General features: G+C 44.9%; 1 protein-coding gene across 50 annotated transcripts in view; it reads right to left on the bottom strand.

Annotated features, from left to right (window-relative positions):
• LOC115079149 (GATA zinc finger domain-containing protein 14-like) overlaps nt 1-18,478 on the bottom strand; it is a 437,489-nt gene that overhangs the window by 274,508 nt on the left and 144,503 nt on the right. For all 50 annotated transcript variants that reach the window (XM_029582467.1, XM_029582591.1, XM_029582583.1 and 47 more), the window contains exons 8-9: nt 18,253-18,279; nt 15,885-15,911 (exon numbers count right to left, since the gene is read on the bottom strand). In XM_029582467.1, coding sequence (XP_029438327.1) covers nt 15,885-15,911; nt 18,253-18,279 — 54 coding nt within the window. The remainder of the gene's footprint in view (nt 1-15,884; nt 15,912-18,252; nt 18,280-18,478) is intronic.

Here is an 18,478-nt window from a genome sequence, read left to right as displayed (position 1 = left end):
TCCGCTCTTCTCCCCCCCCCCAACAGGAAGATCGGTCGGCTGTACGGGACTTGCTTAGAAAGACACTGACAGCTAGGAAGGTCACCTTAACAGCGATGCAATCCTTGATAGGAAGCTTCAATTTCGCGACTCGGGTAATACCCATGGGGAGGGCTTTCTTAAGACGATTGGCAGTAGCGACAAAAGGGGTGAAGCGACCACACCATCACATTAGGATATCGAGACCAGTAAGGGCTGAAATTGTAATGTGGTTACAATTTTTGGATAAGTTCAATGGCGTAGCAATGTGGCAGGAGGAGACAATGTCCAACAGGGACTTGGACATTTTCACGGACACCTCAGGAGGATGGGGATTTGGGGCGTATTGCCAGGGTTCATGGTGTGCGGCGCCATGGCCGCAGGCATGGAGGGACGACGGCCTGGTGAAGAACATTACCTTCCTCGAGCTTTTTCCAATATTGGTAACAATCACTGTTTGGGCCCATAGGTTGCATAACAAGCGGATAGTTTTTTGGTGTGACAATATGGCCGTAGTAACAGTGCTGAACAAACAGGCGGCCCACTGTCCGCGGGTGGCTGGGCTATTGAGGGAAGTGGTTCTGCAGAGCCTGCGGTTGAACATGACCATAAGGGCCAAACATGTGCCGGGCACAGGGAATCTGGTGGCGGATGCATTATCAAGGGCTAAGTGGGCTCTCTTTCGTCAACAGGTGCCAGAGGCAGAGGCGGAGGGAGTCCCAATGCCGGACCATCTATGGCAAATTGGAACAAGGTCGAGCAGGGATTGTTGAGGGCGTCTGTTGCCCCGGCGACGTGGAAGGCCTACTGCCGTGGTTATACTAAGGTGCAGGAGTTTATGGGGGGCCAGGGTAGTGCCACAGGGGTGGTGGAGGCCAACCAGATAGTCCGGTTCATATCATGGTCAAAAGAGACAGGAATGTCCAGAGGAGCAACGATCAACCACCTGGCCGGTTTCGCCTTCTTTACCAAGGCGCAAGGTTTGGGCGACCCTTTCGGCTTCTTCATAGTCAAGAAGATGCTAGCGGGGTGGGCGAGGGAGGTAGCTTGGGAAGGCGATAAAAGACGGCCCATCACGCACGAGCTGTTGGTCAGATTGTGGTAAGCGGTACAGCACGTTTGCACTGACCCTTTTGAGGTGGGATTGTTCAGAGCGGCCTTCTGCATAGCGTTTTTTGCGGCATTAAGGGTTAGCGAGTTGGTGGCCCCATCCAAAAATGATAAGGGCCGCAACGGGTTATTGTTCGGCAACGTACAGGTGCAGGACCGGCTCATGAGAATTCGGGTCCATAAATCAAAGACAGACCAAAAGGCAAAAGGGGCGGAAATCATATTGGCAGCAGGGGGGTCGCTAGTGAACTGCCCGGTGCGGAACTTAGAGAGCTATCTGCAATTAAGACCGATAGGCGGGGATCACTTGCTGGTACATAGAGACGGCGTTCCACTGACTCGGTACCAGTTTGCAGCGGTGTTGCGCTCGGCCTTAGAAAATATAGGGTTGGACCTGAGAGATTACGGAACACATTCCTTCCGGATCGGGGTAGCGACTAGCGCGGCGCAAGCGGGTATGCCAATGGACGTCATACGTAAGATTGGTCGTTGGAAATCAGCAGTGGCTAAGCGCTATGTGAGGCCTGGGTTCGCGCAAATGGGTAACTATTGCATTTAATTTCACCCGCAGATGCACGGAGCCAGAGGAGGATAGCATGGTTAATAGGACATTCATTCGTGAGATGGGCGGCCAAAAGGGCGCAGGAAAGACCTTACGGTATACACTTGGGGCTGGCTCCGGAAGGAGTCACCCTGAAATGGATGGGAAGGTCAGGAATGAAATGGGAACACCTGCTGTCGGATCTGCGGCACAAATTATCCACGTATCGACAACCAGATGCCATAGTTATTCACCTCGGGGGCAACGACCTGGGGGCGCATTCGGCTAAACAACTGATAGAGATGATAAAAAGGGACTTAGACGCAGTTAGGGAGATGGCACCAAGAACAGCCATCATCTGGTCAGATATTATACCTAGGATCAAATGGCAGAGTAGCAAGTTGTGGGGCAGGGGCAGGAAAAGATTAATAGACAGGTCGGAGTATGGGCCCAACAGAGGGGAATTCACCAAATCAGGCATGAATGGGCAGACGAGCCTTGCTCCGGCCTGTATAGGCCGGACCAGGTTCATTTGTCAGACATCGGTTACGATCTATTTAATAACGCCATAAAGGAATCTCTTGAGCGGGTGCTATGCAAGGTTTGGCCGCAACATTAAGGGGGGGAGCCTGGGACAAGTGGGGCACTGTCCCAGTCTGGTGGCGGGGGTACCCGAGTCGGTAGGTAAGGGGGGACCTCGAGGACACGGTCAGGAGGGACCGGAAGTCCTCGGGGAAAAGAAAGTGTGTGTATTCAGGCGTGGGCGGCCTGGAGGAATGGCCCCCTGGCTTGGTCACGGCGGGGGGCCGGTAAGATGGTGGCGGACTGGCTTAAACGGCGGACGCCGGTTTTGACGCCCGGAATGCACTAGGGTTGAGAGCAACGACGGCTCGGGTACTGGTAATATAATTATGTTGATTCATGTTAATTAATGTTAATAAACGCTGCGGCCTTGTTTCACCAAAGATGGAGTGCTGTGTAATATGTATGGCATTGGGGGAGGGAGACATGGGGGGGCCACGGAAGTGCAGACTGCCAATGTTAATGCACAAGAGAAATGCACATGTAAAAGGGTGACATAATCCAATCACTAAAACTGAACATTAATGCATACGAGAAATGCACATGCCCAAAGGCGACATTATCCAATCACTAAAAACTGAACATTAATGCATAGGAGAAATGCACATGCCCAAAGGCGACATCATCTAATCACTAAAAACTGAACATTAATGCATACAAGAAATGCACATGCCCAAATGCGACATCATCTAATCACTAAAAACTGAACATTAATGCATACGAGAAATGCACGTGCCGAAAGGCGACATTATCCAATCACTAAAAACTGAACATTGACGCATATGAGAAATGCACATGCCCAAAGGCGACATAATCCAATCACTAAAAGCTGAATATTAATGCATACGAGAAATGCACATGCCCAAAGGCGACATATTCCAATCACTAAAAACTGTACATTAATGCATAGGAGAAATGCACATGCCCAAAGGCGACATAATCCAGTCACTAAAAACTGAACGTTAATGCATATGAGAAATGCACATGCCCAAAGGCGACATAATCCAATCACTAAAAGCTGAACATTAATGCATATGAGAAATGCACATGCCCAAAGGCAACATAATCCAATCACTAAAAGCTGAACATTAATGCATAGGAGAAATGCACATGCCCAAAGGCGACATCATCCAATCACTAAAAACTGTACATTAATGCATAGGAGAAATGCACATGCCCAAAGGCGACACCATCCAGTCACTAAAATCTGAACGTTAATGCATACGAGAAATGCACATGCCCAAAGGCGACATAATCCAGTCACTAAAAACTGAACGTTAATGCATAGGAGAAATGCACATGCCCATAGGCGACATCATCCAATCACTAAAAACTGAACATTAATGCATACGAGAAATGCACATGCCCAAAGGCGACATATTCCAATCACTAAAAACTGTACATTAATGCATAGGAGAAATGCACATGCCCAAAGGCGACATAATCCAGTCACTAAAAACTGAACGTTAATGCATATGAGAAATGCACATGCCCAAAGGCGACATAATCCAATCACTAAAAGCTGAACATTAATGCATATGAGAAATGCACATGCCCAAAGGCGACATAATCCAATCACTAAAAGCTGAACATTAATGCATAGGAGAAATGCACATGCCCAAAGGCGACATCATCCAATCACTAAAAACTGAACATTAATGCATACGAGAAATGCACATGCCCAAAGGCAAGACAAAATAACCCATGGCATCATGCTAAAGTAAAAGATACAAAAAGGACTCTCAGAGCATTGGAAAGAAAATGGAGGAAACACAAAACACCTGAGAACCTAACTAAATACAGAAAGCATCTAGCTTTCTACAAACAGCTAATATTCAAAGTTAAGAGAGAATACTTCAGCAACAAAATATAAAAATTTGCAAATAATCCAAGAACCCTATTCTCAATAGTCTCAAACCTAACCAGTGACAAACAGGAATCATCAAATAACCTACCAGAAACAAAATGTAATGAAATTGCCAATTTTTTTAGTGACAAAATTACTAAATTAAGAGACAAACTTCCAATCGCTACCAAACAAGAAATTAAAATGCAAAAAAGGGATGTCAACCCATGGACATCTTTCACTGAGATATCTGAAATGGAAGTGGAACAGATGCTAAAAAATGTAAACCCCGCCCCACACAAAATTGACATAATACCTTCAATTGAACTGAAGAAATCAACTACCATAGTCGCCCATACGCTAACTAAAATCATAAACCTATCCCTAGAAGAAGGAACAATGCCAGATATACTGAAAGGAGCAATAATAAAACCAATAAAGAAAAAAAAACAGTGAACCCCTTATCCTAAACAACTACAGACCAGTATCAAATCTTCCTTTAATAGCTAAACTAATCGAAAAAATAGTACAGAAACAGCTAGCTGAACACCAGGATAACAATAACATACTGTACCCATCTCAACACGGATTTCGAAAACACTACAGCACTGAGACTCTGCTCCTCTCTCTAACAGATAACATTCTAAGAGGCTTTGATAGTGGTAAACACTATATTCTACTAATGCTTGACCTATCGGCAGCCTTTGATACAGTAAACCATAAAATACTACTAGATAGACTGGAAGAAATCGGACTACATGGCCTAACATTAAAATCTTTTAGATCCTATCTAAAAAACAGGTTTTTCCAAGTTCAGATCAACAACACATTCTCAGAAAAAATTAATCTCACAACAGGAGTTCCACAGGAATCAGCCCTATCTGCGACCTTTTTTAACATATACATGCTGCCATTATGCCACTTACTTGCAGGACTAGGAATTATGCACTACATTTACGCCGATGACATTCAACTAATTCTACCCATAGAGGACACTTTAGAAAAAACATTAAACCTAGCTAACATGTACCTAAGCATTATAAAACAACTACTGACACAAATGGAATTTGTAATTAATATTGATAAAACAGAATTTCTACACTTAGAACGAAAAAACTTCTGAAATCAGTCAAACATCAATAATACTGAAAGACAACCAGAAAATTGAACTAGCTGCAAAAGTACGTAACCTAGGAATAAGCATAGACCCTGAAATCAATCTAAAACAACACATATCACTAAAAGTAAAGGAAGGTTATGCAAAGCTCATGGTTCTCAGAAAACTTAAACCACTTCTAACTCAAAATGACTTCCGAACAATACTACAGGCACTAATTTTCTCCAGCACAGACTACTGAAATGCCCTTATGCTTGGACTACCTAATACAACATTAAGATCACTGCAAATACTTCAGAACACAGCAGCTAGAACATAAGAACATAAGAATATAAGAAAATGCCATACTGGGTCAGACCAAGGGTCCATCAAGCCCAGCATCCTGTTTCCAACAGTGGCCAATCCAGGCCATAAGAACCTGGCAAGTACCTAAAAACTAAGTCTATTCCAGCTTAAGCTGTATCCAAGTTTTTCTCTCCCCCTGTTCTATGTAAGACAATTTTGTCACTGTTTTTATTGTTGCAATGTAAACCGGAGTGATAATTAACTCTGTTATTTGAACTTCGGTATAGAAAAGTTATAAATAAATAAATACATTTTGTAGATAAGCCCCAGATCGGTTAATTGTTAATACACATTAAAAAGCAGATCCTATTCATCGGAAAGGACCCAAACCTATCCCGATACAACTTATGGCATTACCATATCGAAGGAAGCACTAGCATTTCATCCAGCTGGGATTATAAGGTTTCACTTCCATGATTTTTACAGAAACCAAATTGCTCTTTACCATAAATATTTTCAACCAGGTCATCATCAACTTCTTTTAATACCCACTTCTCTAAAACTTTACCTATGGTATATACATTTGAAATAGGATGATAATTGCTCAGATCTTCAGAGGAAATCATTAAATCTTTCTGAATCCAATGCACAATACCTTTTTTCAAAAGCTGTGGGACTATAACCTCATTAGGGGTAAATTAAAAATAAACAATTTTCAAAAACTGCAACCTTATTTTTTACTATCAGAACAGAATCCAAAGAATGTAGCTTTAAACAGATCTGGGATACAACACACCGTAAACCAGTAGGTGGTGGTAAATTAAAATTAGCTTCCCTCCAATTTCCTTTTTATAACTATTGATGATCTACAGAAAGGAATTAAAAGCTCAACTTGCAGGAAAAAAAAGAAAACCCAGGTGCATCTCTCTCTTTTTCAGTTGTGGGGGGGGAGAAGGATTAGAGGGAGTGAGGGGATCTGAGGGATGGTGGAGAGAGGCAGAGTGAGGTGCAGGGTTGATGTAAAAGTAAGAGAGTGAGGGGTGGTAAGCGAATACTAACAGGAAAAAGAAGGAGGGACCATACAACTGAAACCCTAGCAGAGTTACACTGGCTACCAATTGAACACAGAATTAAATACAAAACCCTATGTATCATGCACAAAATAATCTATGATGAGAAATCAGATTGGTTAAACACAGCATTACGGGTACACACTCAACACAGGAACCTCCGATCAGCAAATAAAGCCCTCCTAACCATTCCATCAGTTAAAACAGCAAGACTGACCCAAGTGAGAGAGAGAGCCCTATCACTAGCAGGACCCATAATCTGGAACACAATGCCTCCAGAGATCAGACTACAAAGTAATCTCAAGCCATTCAAGAAAAGTCTAAAAACATGGCTTTTTAAACAAGCATTTTACAAAGAGATGGGAAAATAGAAATCAGTCAGGAAAAGACAGAAAGGCACCAACACACAGTACTTAGGAATTTACAGTAGATTAGTCTATGAACGTTACACAATAAGCATAACTATAATACTATGGGTGATAAAACTACCCGTGTATGTACCTTGGTACCATTGGTTTTGAACTACTTCGCTAAATGATTATGTCTAATGATATATTGTAACCGAACCTTTGATGGCACCTGTTAGAATGTACTATAGTACATTTTCACCTACATTAAATATGTGCCTACATGTAAACCGTTGCGATGGTATTTAACTTAGCGACGGTATAGAAAAGTTTTTAAATGAATAAATAAATAAATAACTCATCCAATCACTAAAATCTGAACATTAATGCATGCGAGAAATGCACATGCCCAAAGGCAACATCATCCAATCACTAAAATCTGAACATTAATGCATGCAAGAAATGCACATGCCTAAAGGTGACATCATCCAATCACTAAAAACTGAACATTAATGCATAAGAGAAATGCACATGCCCAAAGGCGACATCATCCAATCACTAAAAACTGAACATTAATGCATACGAGAAATGCACATGCCCAAAGGCGACATAATCCAGTCACTAAACTGAACATTAGTGCATACGAGAAATGCACATGCCCAAAGGCGACATCATCCAGTCACTAAAATCTGAACATTAATGCATACGACAAATGCCCATGCCCAAAGGCAACATCATCCAATCACTAAAAACTGAACATTAATGCATACGAGAAATGCACATGCCCAAAGGCGACATAATCCAATCACTAAAATATGAACATTAATGCATGTGAGAAATGCACATGCCAAAAGGCGACATAATCCAATCACTAAAATCTGAACATTAATGCATGCGAGAAATGCACATGCCAAAAGGCGACATAATCCAATCACTAAAATCTGAACATTAATGCATGCGAGAAATGCACATGCCCAAAGGCGACATCATCCAATCACTAAAAACTGAACCTTAATGCATACGAGAAATGCACATGCCCAAAGGCGACATCATCCAATCACTAAAACTGAACATTAATGTATACGAGAAATGCACATGCCCAAAGGCGACATCATCCAATCACTAAAAACTGAACATTAGTGCATACGAGAAATGCTCATCACCAAAGGCGACATAATCCAATCACTAAAACTGAACATTAATGCTTAGGAGAAATGCATATGCCCAAAGGCGACATCATCCAATCACTAAAAACTGAATATTAATGCATACGAGAAATGCACATGCCCAAAGGCGACATAATCCAGTCACTAAACTGAACATTAGTGCATACGAGAAATGCACATGCCCAAAGGCGACATCATCCAGTCACTAAAATCTGAACATTAATGCATACGACAAATGCCCATGCCCAAAGGCAACATCATCCAATCACTAAAAACTGAACATTAATGCATACGAGAAATGCACATGCCCAAAGGCGACATAATCCAATCACTAAAATCTGAACATTAATGCATGCGAGAAATACACATGCCCAAAGGCTGAAAACTATACCCAAACTTTTATAACATGATACAAAATACAATAAATACAGGACTTGTTATATATAGGATGTGAATTGAGTGTGCCTTCATACAATGCTAAACTAATGTTCAGCTATCGTGTCTGTAAGCCAGTACGCGGCAGCCGTAAGTTATCAAATAAGTACTGAATAATTTAAAAGGCAGAATATGCCATAAATGCAGTGATTGGCAGGTCTAGCATACTTATATCTTTTATATACTCTGCGAGGTTAACAAGAGAGCATTCTGTATTCTACAGCGGAGCATAACACTCTGCATCCTCAGCGCCGGAGTCCACAGTCCTTTATACAGCCACCGTAACGAGTATGTATTCTACACTCAGATCAGAGCAACCCTACTAAGTGACAGAGAATGTCAATAGTTTCAGGATGTTTAGTAATGGTTTATTTTCATGTTGTACAGTTGCCACAGTGTTTGAGCAGTCTCTCTTGCCAAAGCACAGCCCGTGAAGAAGGAGCATAAGCTCCGAAACGCCTTGGTGTCGGCAGCACAAGATTGACTACACACTCGCAAGTATAAGTTAAGTAGTGGCTTGTAGGGATGTGAATCGTTTTTCAACGATTAAAATTATCGTCCGATAATGTTTATATCGTCTTAAATCGTTATAGAACACGATACAATAGAAATTCTAACGATTTATCGTTAAAAATCGTTAAATCGTGTTAGTGCGCACTAACTCGATTTAGTGCGCACTAACTGAAAATGATACAAATAAACACTTTCCAGGTCACTGAAGGTCAGTTAGGAATGAATATGTGTTCCTATTGGCTGGCTGCCCTCTTATCTATTGATATTACCAAGGTTACCACTGAGGTGATGGTTGGGGGGATGGGAAATGGAACTGGAAACTAACGAACACCAACAGAAAATGAAACAAAGTGTTCACACTTCCCAGGTCAGTAAAGGTCACTTAGGAATGAATATGTATGTATGTATTCCTATTGGCTGGCTGTGCTCTTATCTATTGATGTTACCAATATGGTTGGGGGGATGTGAAATGGAAACAGTTGGAAGCTTGACAAAAAAAGTAATGTAATGATCAGCACTCACGTGACTAGAACTTGTTTGTTTATTATTTTTGTTAGCAGGCACCTGAAATGCTAGTGCATGTTGAATTTGCCAATCACTGTGCATTTTAGAAAGGTGGTCCTGGCTGGAACTGTACACAGTTCAAATATATGTAATTGATTGTTGGTAAGTGTATTTTTTAAGTAGCCACACTGGCACCAGTATGTTTACTTTTCCTCCTACTTAACTCACTAGCTCAGCTTTGTAAGAAGGGCTTCTCTGCTTGTGTGTTGTTTTTGTTTGGTGTGAGGAGAGCAGAAACATCAGATCTTTATTCAATCTACTACAGTCATCTCTTACAGTGCCCTATCCCTATTAATACCAGGAGTGTTGTGATCTTCCTGCACACAGTGCCCTAACCCTGATACCAGTCTGAGACAGCTCCCTCCCTGCATTACTAGTGAGAGGCTGGCTTTACAGACAGGGGGGAGCTGCCTGACCCTCACTCCTGACTTCCCCCATGTCCCAGCTAGTGAATGGTGTGTGGGTGAGGGGGGGGGGGGAGGATGGTGAAGTCTGAGACAGCTCCCTCCCTGCATTACTAGTGAGAGGCTGGCTTCACAGACAGGGGGGAGCTGCCTGACCCTCACTCCTGACTTCCCCCATGTCCCAGCTAGTGAATGGTGTGTGGGTGAGGGGGGGGGGGGAGGATGGTGAAGTCTGAGACAGCTCCCTCCCTGCATTACTAGTGAGAGGCTGGCTTCACAGACAGGGGGGAGCTGCCTGACCCTCACTCCTGACTTCCCCCATGTCCCAGCTAGTGAATGGTGTGTGGGTGAGGGGGGGGGGGGGAGGATGGTGAAGTCTGAGACAGCTCCCTCCCTGCATTACTAGTGAGAGGCTGGCTTCGCAGACAGGGGGGAGCTGCCTGACCCTCACTCCTGACTTCCCCCATGTCCCAGCTAGTGAATGGTGTGTGGGTGAGGGGGGGGGGGGAGGATGGTGAAGTCTGAGACAGCTCCCTCCCTGCATTACTAGTGAGAGGCTGGCTTCACAGACAGGGGGGAGCTGCCTGACCCTCACTCCTGACTTCCCCCATGTCCCAGCTAGTGAATGGTGTGTGGGTGAGGGGGGGGGGGGAGGATGGTGAAGTCTGAGACAGCTCCCTCCCTGCATTACTAGTGAGAGGCTGGCTTCACAGACAGGGGGGAGCTGCCTGACCCTCACTCCTGACTTCCCCCATGTCCCAGCTAGTGAATGGTGTGTGGGTGAGGAGGGGGGAGGATGGTGAAGTCTGAGACAGCTCCCTCCCTGCATTACTAGTGAGAGGCTGGCTTCGCAGACAGGGGGGAGCTGCCTGACCCTCACTCCTGACTTCCCCCATGTCCCAGCTAGTGAATGGTGTGTGGGTGAGGGGGGGGGGGAGGATGGTGAAGTCTGAGACAGCTCCCTCCCTGCATTACTAGTGAGAGGCTGGCTTCACAGACAGGGGGGAGCTGCCTGACCCTCACTCCTGACTTCCCCCATGTCCCAGCTAGTGAATGGTGTGTGGGTGAGGGGGGGGGGGGGGGAGGATGGTGAAGTCTGAGACAGCTCCCTCCCTGCATTACTAGTGAGAGGCTGGCTTCACAGACAGGGGGGAGCTGCCGGTCCCTCACTCCTGACTTCCCCCATGTCCCAGCTAGTGAATGGTGTGTGGGTGAGGGGGGGGGGGGTGGATGGTGAAGTCTGAGACAGCTCCCTCCCTGCATTACTAGTGAGAGGCTGGCTTCACAGACAGGGGGGAGCTGCCTGACCCTCACTCCTGACTTCCCCCATGTCCCAGCTAGTGAAGGGTGTGTGGGGGAGGGGGGGGGGGGGAGGATGGTGAAGTCTGAGACAGCTCCCTCCCTGCATTACTAGTGAGAGGCTGGCTTCACAGACAGGGGGGAGCTGCCTGACCCTCACTCCTGACTTCCCCCATGTCCCAGCTAGTGAATGGTGTGTGGGTGAGGGGGGGGGGGGAGGATGGTGAAGTCTGAGACAGCTCCCTCCCTGCATTACTAGTGAGAGGCTGGCTTCACAGACAGGGGGGAGCTGCCTGTCCCTCACTCCTGACTTCCCCCATGTCCCAGCTAGTGAATGGTGTGTGGGTGAGGGGGGGGGGGGGGTGGATGGTGAAGTCTGAGACAGCTCCCTCCCTGCATTACTAGTGAGAGGCTGGCTTCACAGACAGGGGGGAGCTGCCTGACCCTCACTCCTGACTTCCCCCATGTCCCAGCTAGTGAATGGTGTGTGGGTGAGGGGGGGGGGGGGGAGGATGGTGAAGTCTGAGACAGCTCCCTCCCTGCATTACTAGTGAGAGGCTGGCTTTGCAGACAGGGGGGAGCTGCCTGACCCTCACTCCTGACTTCCCCCATGTCCCAGCTAGTGAATGGTGTTTGGGTGAGGGGGGGGGGGGGTGGATGGTGAAGTCTGAGACAGCTCCCTCCCTGCATTACTAGTGAGAGGCTGGCTTCACAGACAGGGGGGAGCTGCCTGTCCCTCACTCCTGACTTCCCCCATGTCCCAGCTAGTGAATGGTGTGTGGGTGAGGGGGGGGGGGGTGGATGGTGAAGTCTGAGACAGCTCCCTCCCTGCATTACTAGTGAGAGGCTGGCTTCACAGACAGGGGGGAGCTGCCTGACCCTCACTCCTGACTTCCCCCATGTCCCAGCTAGTGAATGGTGTGTGGGTGAGGGGGGGGGGAGGATGGTGAAGTCTGAGACAGCTCCCTCCCTGCATTACTAGTGAGAGGCTGGCTTTGCAGACAGGGGGGAGCTGCCTGACCCTCACTCCTGCCTTCCCCCATGTCCCAGCTAGTGAATGGTGTGTGGGTGAGGGGGGGGGGGGAGGATGGTGAAGTCTGAGACAGCTCCCTCCCTGCATTACTAGTGAGAGGCTGGCTTCACAGACAGGGGGGAGCTGCCTGACCCTCACTCCTGACTTCCCCCATGTCCCAGCTAGTGAATGGTGTGTGGGTGAGGGGGGGGGGAGGATGGTGAAGTCTGAGACAGCTCCCTCCCTGCATTACTAGTGAGAGGCTGGCTTTGCAGACAGGGGGGAGCTGCCTGTCCCTCACTCCTGACTTCCCCCATGTCCCAGCTAGTGAATGGTGTGTGGGTAAGGGGGGGGGGGAGGATGGTGAAGTCTGAGACAGCTCCCTCCCTGCATTACTAGTGAGAGGCTGGCTTCACAGACAGGGGGGAGCTGCCTGACCCTCACTCCTCCGGGGTATTGTGATCTTCCTGCACACAGTGCCCTATCCCTGATACCAGGGGTGTTGTGATCTTCCTGCATGCAGTGCCCTATCCCTATTAATACCAGGAGTGTTGTGATCTTCCTGCATGCAGTGCCCTATCCCTATTAATACCAGGAGTGTTGTGATCTTCCTGCATGCAGTGCCCTATCCCTGATATCGGGATGTGTGCAAGAAGATCACAACACCCCCGGTATCAGGAATAGGGCACTGTGTGCAGGAAGATCACAACACCCCCAGTATCAGGAATAGGGCACTGTGTGCAGGAAGATCACAACACCCCTGGTATTAGGGATAGGGCACTGTGTGCAGGAAGATCACAACACTCCTGGTATTAATAGGGATAGGGCACTGTGTGCAGGAAGATCACAATACCCCTGGTATCAGGGTTAGGGCACAAGTTCTAGTCACATTGACTGATCACATTACTTGTTTTGTCAAGCTACCAACTGTTTCCATTTCCCATCCCCCATATACTGTCAGTAGGAAACTTGGTAACATGAATAAATAAGAGGGCAGCCAATAGGAATACATATTCATTCCTAAACTGACCTTAACTGACCTGAAAAGTGTCAAATTGTATCATTTTCAGTTAGTGCGCACTAACTCCCAGTTAGTGCGCACTAACTCCCGTTAGTGCACACTAACTCGAGTTAGTGCGCACTAATCGGAAAAAACGATTTTTAACGATTTTTTAACTAAAAAATCGTGCCTAAGACGATTTTCTTGCCCTGCCACACGATTTCTATTGTTAAGATGATATGGAAAACGATTCACATCCGTAGTGGCTTGCATACAAGAAAACAATTGGATGAGCACGTAAACCAGTGGACACAAACAGTAATTTAAAACCATATTGAGGTGCCTAATGATTTTAAAGCCAGAGTATGGCTTACAGACACGATAGCTGAACATTAGTTTAGCATTGTATGAAGGCACACTCAATTCACATCCTATATATTAGGGATGTGAATCGTTTTAGGACGATTAAAATTATCGTCCGATAATTTTAATATCGTCTTAAACCGTTATGGAACACAATACAATACAGATTCTAACGATTTATCGTTATAAATCGTTAGAATCGTGAGCCGGCACACTAAAACCCCCTAAAACCCACCCCCGACCCTTTAAATTAAATCCCCCACCCTCCCGAACCCCCCCCCCCAATAACTTAAATAACCTGCGGGTCCAGCGGCGGTCCGGAACGGCAGCGGTCCGGAACGGGCTCCTGCTCCTGAATCTTGTCGTCGTCAGCCGGCGCCATTTTCCAAAATGGCGCCGAAAAAATGGCAGCGGCCATAGACGAAAAAGATTGGACGGCAGGAGGTCCTTCCGGACCCCCGCTGGACTTTTGGCAAGTCTCGTGGGGGTCAGGAGGCCCCCCACAAGCTGGCCAAAAGTTCCTGGAGGTCCAGCGGGGGTCAGGGAGCGATTTCCCGCCGCGAATCGTTTTCGTACGGAAAATGGCGCCGGCAGGAGATCGACTGCAGGAGGTCGTTCAGCGAGGGTTCCGGCGCCTCGCTGAACGACCTCCTGCAGTCGATCTCCTGCCGGCTGAAGACGACAAGACGACAAGATTCAGGAGCAGGAGCCCGTTCCGGACCGCCGCTGGACCCGCAGGTTATTTAAGTTATTTGGGGGGGGGGGTTCGGGAGGGTGGGGGATTTAATTTAAAGGGTCGGGGGTGGGTTTTAGGGGGTTTTAATGTGCCGGTTTTTCGATTTTTCGATTTTTAACGATTTTTAACGATTTTTCACGATATTTTACCCCCCCAAACGGCAACAATACGATTCCCTCCCCCTCCCAGCCGAAATCGATCGTTAAGACGATCGAGGACACGATTCACATCCCTACTATATATATAACATGCCCAAAGGCGACATCATCCAATCACTAAAAACTGAATGTTAATGCATATGAGAACTGCACATGCCCAAAGGTGACAACATCCAGTCACTAAAATCTGAACGTTAATGCATATGAGAAATGCATATGCCCAAAGGCGACATCATCCAATCACTAAAAACTGAACGTTAATGCATAGGAGAAATGCACATGCCCAAAGGCACATCATCCAATCACTAAAAGCTGAACATTAATGCATACGAGAAATGCACATGCCGCAAGGCGACATAATCCAATCACTAAAACTGAACGTTAATGCATATGAGAAATGCACATGCCCAAAGGCGACATCATCCAATCATTAAAAACTGAACATTAATGCATACGAGAAATGCACATCCAATCACTAAAAACTGAACATTAATGCATACAAGAAATGCACATGCCCAAAGGTGACATCATCCAATCACTAAAACTGAACATTAATGCATAAGAGAAATGCACATGCCAAAGGCGACATCAACCAATCACTAAAAACTGAACATTAATGCATAGGAGAAATGCACATCCAATCACTAAAAACTGAACATTAATGCATACGAGAAATGCACATGCCAAAGGCGACATCATCCAATCACTAAAAACTGAACATTAATGTATACGAGAAATGCACATGCCCAAAGGCGACATTATCCAATCACTAAAAACTGAATGTTGATGCACAGGAGAAATGCACATGCCCAAAGGCAATATCATCCAATCACTAAAAACTGAATATTAGTGCATATGAGAAATGCACATGCCCAAGGGCGACATCATCCAATCACTAAAAACTGAACATTAATGTATACGAGAAATGCACATGCCCAAAGGCGATATTATCCAATCACTAAAAACTGAATGTTGATGCACAGGAGAAATGCACATGCCCAAAGGCAATATCATCCAATGACTAAAAACTGAATATTAGTGCATATGAGAAATGCACATGCCCAAGGGCGACATCATCCAATCACTAAAAACTGAACATGAATGCATACGAGAAATGCACGTGCCCAAAGGCGAAATCATCCAATCACTAAAAACTGAACATTAATGTATACGAAAAATGCACATGCCCAAAGGCCTGTGCCTGCCAAGCACGTGTGACCCCCTTACCCATCCCCTCCCCTTTCTGAGAAAGTTACATAAGTTGTAAGCAAGCAACAATTAATGTGAATATTTATCAGAAGCTAAAGTTTAGGCTTACCTCATGACTTGCATGTCCATCACCATGCTAAATGAAAGAAAGAGATCAGTGAGATTAGGGAGAATCTCTTCTGGGAAGTCACAGAATAGCAAAGTCACTTTATAGGGGAGACCCCAGGGTGAGAAACAAACTCCTGATCACCATGAGACCTCTGCCCAGTCTTAGGATTTGCTTTTGCATTAAAACCTTCCCATTTAAACCCCGCCAGGGTGAGGGACTGCCCGTGCGAGCTCTGGTACAGCTCATCCCATAATGGGGTTTACATATAAAAGAAATATCCCACTTCATCTGATATCTGACCCAAATCTGAGGATGAGACATAAAACCCAACAAGACCAGAACCAGATGCTTTCTCTCTCTCCTGGTTTCCTTATTAATGTCCAATGAATTGTATGTCCCAGTATGTACTAAAAAAGCCTGGGATCAATGTGTGTAAATGTCTGCATACAACCTGCTTTTATGTGTGTAAATAACTGTATTAAAGTATCCTGGGACTCACTTTGTGTAAATGTCTGCATGTAACTTGTTTAATGTGTGTAAATATTGTATTAAAGTAGCCTGGGACTCACTTTGTGTAAATGTATGCATGTAACCTTGTTTTAATTGTGTAAATATCTATTTTAAAGTAGCCTGGGACTCACTTTTTGTAAATGTCTGCATGTAACCTGGTTTATGTCAGTAAATATCTGTATTAGAGTAGACTGGGACTCACTTTGTGTAAATGTATGCATGCAACTGGTTTTATGTGTGTAAATATTTGTATTACGACAGCCTGGGACTCACTTTGTGTAAATGTATGCTTGCAATCTGGTTTTATGTGTGTAAATATCTGTATTAAAGCAGCCTGCGGATCATTTTGTGTAAATGTATGCATGTAACCTGGTTTTATGTGTGTAAATGTCTGTTGTTGGTAGCTTTGTATTCGTGTGTCTTGTCTCTTGTGTATATTTTTGTATTTATTTAAAAATAACTTTTTAGTATTTCATAGGTGCAATTTTTAATTGCTTATCTTGATTTGTTTACACTTACTGACTTTATTTGGTTTTCTTTGGTTTCCAAGGCTTTTTAGATTTCCTATCTATCTTTTTGATCTCTTTATATGATTTAATGATCACACAGAGTTTTTGAGAGATAATAAAAGCCGCATCTTCAGGTAATGTGTTTAGATTGTATTGTTGTTAGCACAGAGACCTCATGGATTGAGTTGATTTCCAAGGACCAGTTCGGAATTACTTGCCTCAACTCTGATTGAGTATCCTTTAGTAAAGTTCCTATTCTCCCCATTCTTCTGCCCAAACCCTAGGAAGAAGGGACCATCACAGACTAGAGAGAGAAACCTGCAGACTGAAACTGAAATGCAAACTCTGAGAAACCAGACCCTGCAGGCAGCACAACAGCAGAGAAAGAGAAACTCCTCCAGAACTGATCAATATGCAAACATACGAGAAATGCACATCCAATCACTAAAAACTGAACATTAATGCATACGAGAAATGCACATGCCCAAAGGCGACATCATCCAATCACTAAACACTGAACATTAGTGCATACAAGAAATGCACATGCCCACAGGCGACATCATCCAATCACTAAAATCTGAACATTAATGCATGCGAGAAATGCACATGCCAAAGGCGACATCATCCAATCACTAAAATCTGAACATTAATGCATGCGAGAAATGCACATGCCCAAAGGCGACATAATCCAATCACTAAAATCTGAACATTAATGCATGCGAGAAATGCACATGCCCAAAGGCGACATCGTCCAATCACTAAAAGCTGAACATTAATGCATAGGAGTAATCCAAGTGCCCAAAGGCGACATCATCCAATAACTAAAAACTGAATGTTGATGCACAGGAGAAATGCACATGCCCAAAGGCAATATCATCCAATCACAGAAACTGAATATTTGTGCATATGAGAAAAGCACATGCCCAAGGGCGACATCATCCAATCACTTAAAACTGAACATGAATGCATACGAGAAATGCACATGCACAAAGGCGACATAATCCAATTACTAAAACTGAACATTAATGCATAGGAGAAATGCACATCCAATCACTAAAAACTGAACATTAATGCATAGGAGAAATGCACATGCCAAATTCGACATCATCCAATCACTAAAATCTGAACATTAATACATACAAGAAATGCACATGCCCAAAGGTGAAATAATCCAATCACTAAAAACTGAACATTAATGTATACGAAAAATGCACATGCCCAAAGGCCTGTGCCTGCCAAGCATGTGTGACCCCCTTACTCATCCCCTCCCCTTTCTGAGAAAGTTACATAAGTTTTAAGCAAGCAACAATTAATGTGAATATTTATCAGAAGCTAAAGTTTAGGCTTACCTCATGACTTGCATGTCCATCACCATGCTAAATGAAAGAAAGAGATCAGTGAGATTAGGGAGAATCTCTCCTGGGAAGGTCACAGAATAGCAAAGTCACTTTATAGGGGAGACCCCAGGGTGAGAAACAAACTCCTGATCACCAGGAGGCTTCTGCCCAGTCTGAGGATTTGCTTTTGCATTAAAACCTTCCCATTTAAACTCCGCCAGGGTGAGGGACCGCTCGT

Source organism: Rhinatrema bivittatum, chromosome 1 (assembly GCF_901001135.1).
Source record: "Rhinatrema bivittatum chromosome 1, aRhiBiv1.1, whole genome shotgun sequence".
Lineage (NCBI taxonomy): Eukaryota > Metazoa > Chordata > Amphibia > Gymnophiona > Rhinatrematidae > Rhinatrema > Rhinatrema bivittatum.
The sequence above is the reverse complement of the archived record's forward strand: the minus strand, read 5'-3'. Positions and strand labels throughout refer to the sequence as shown.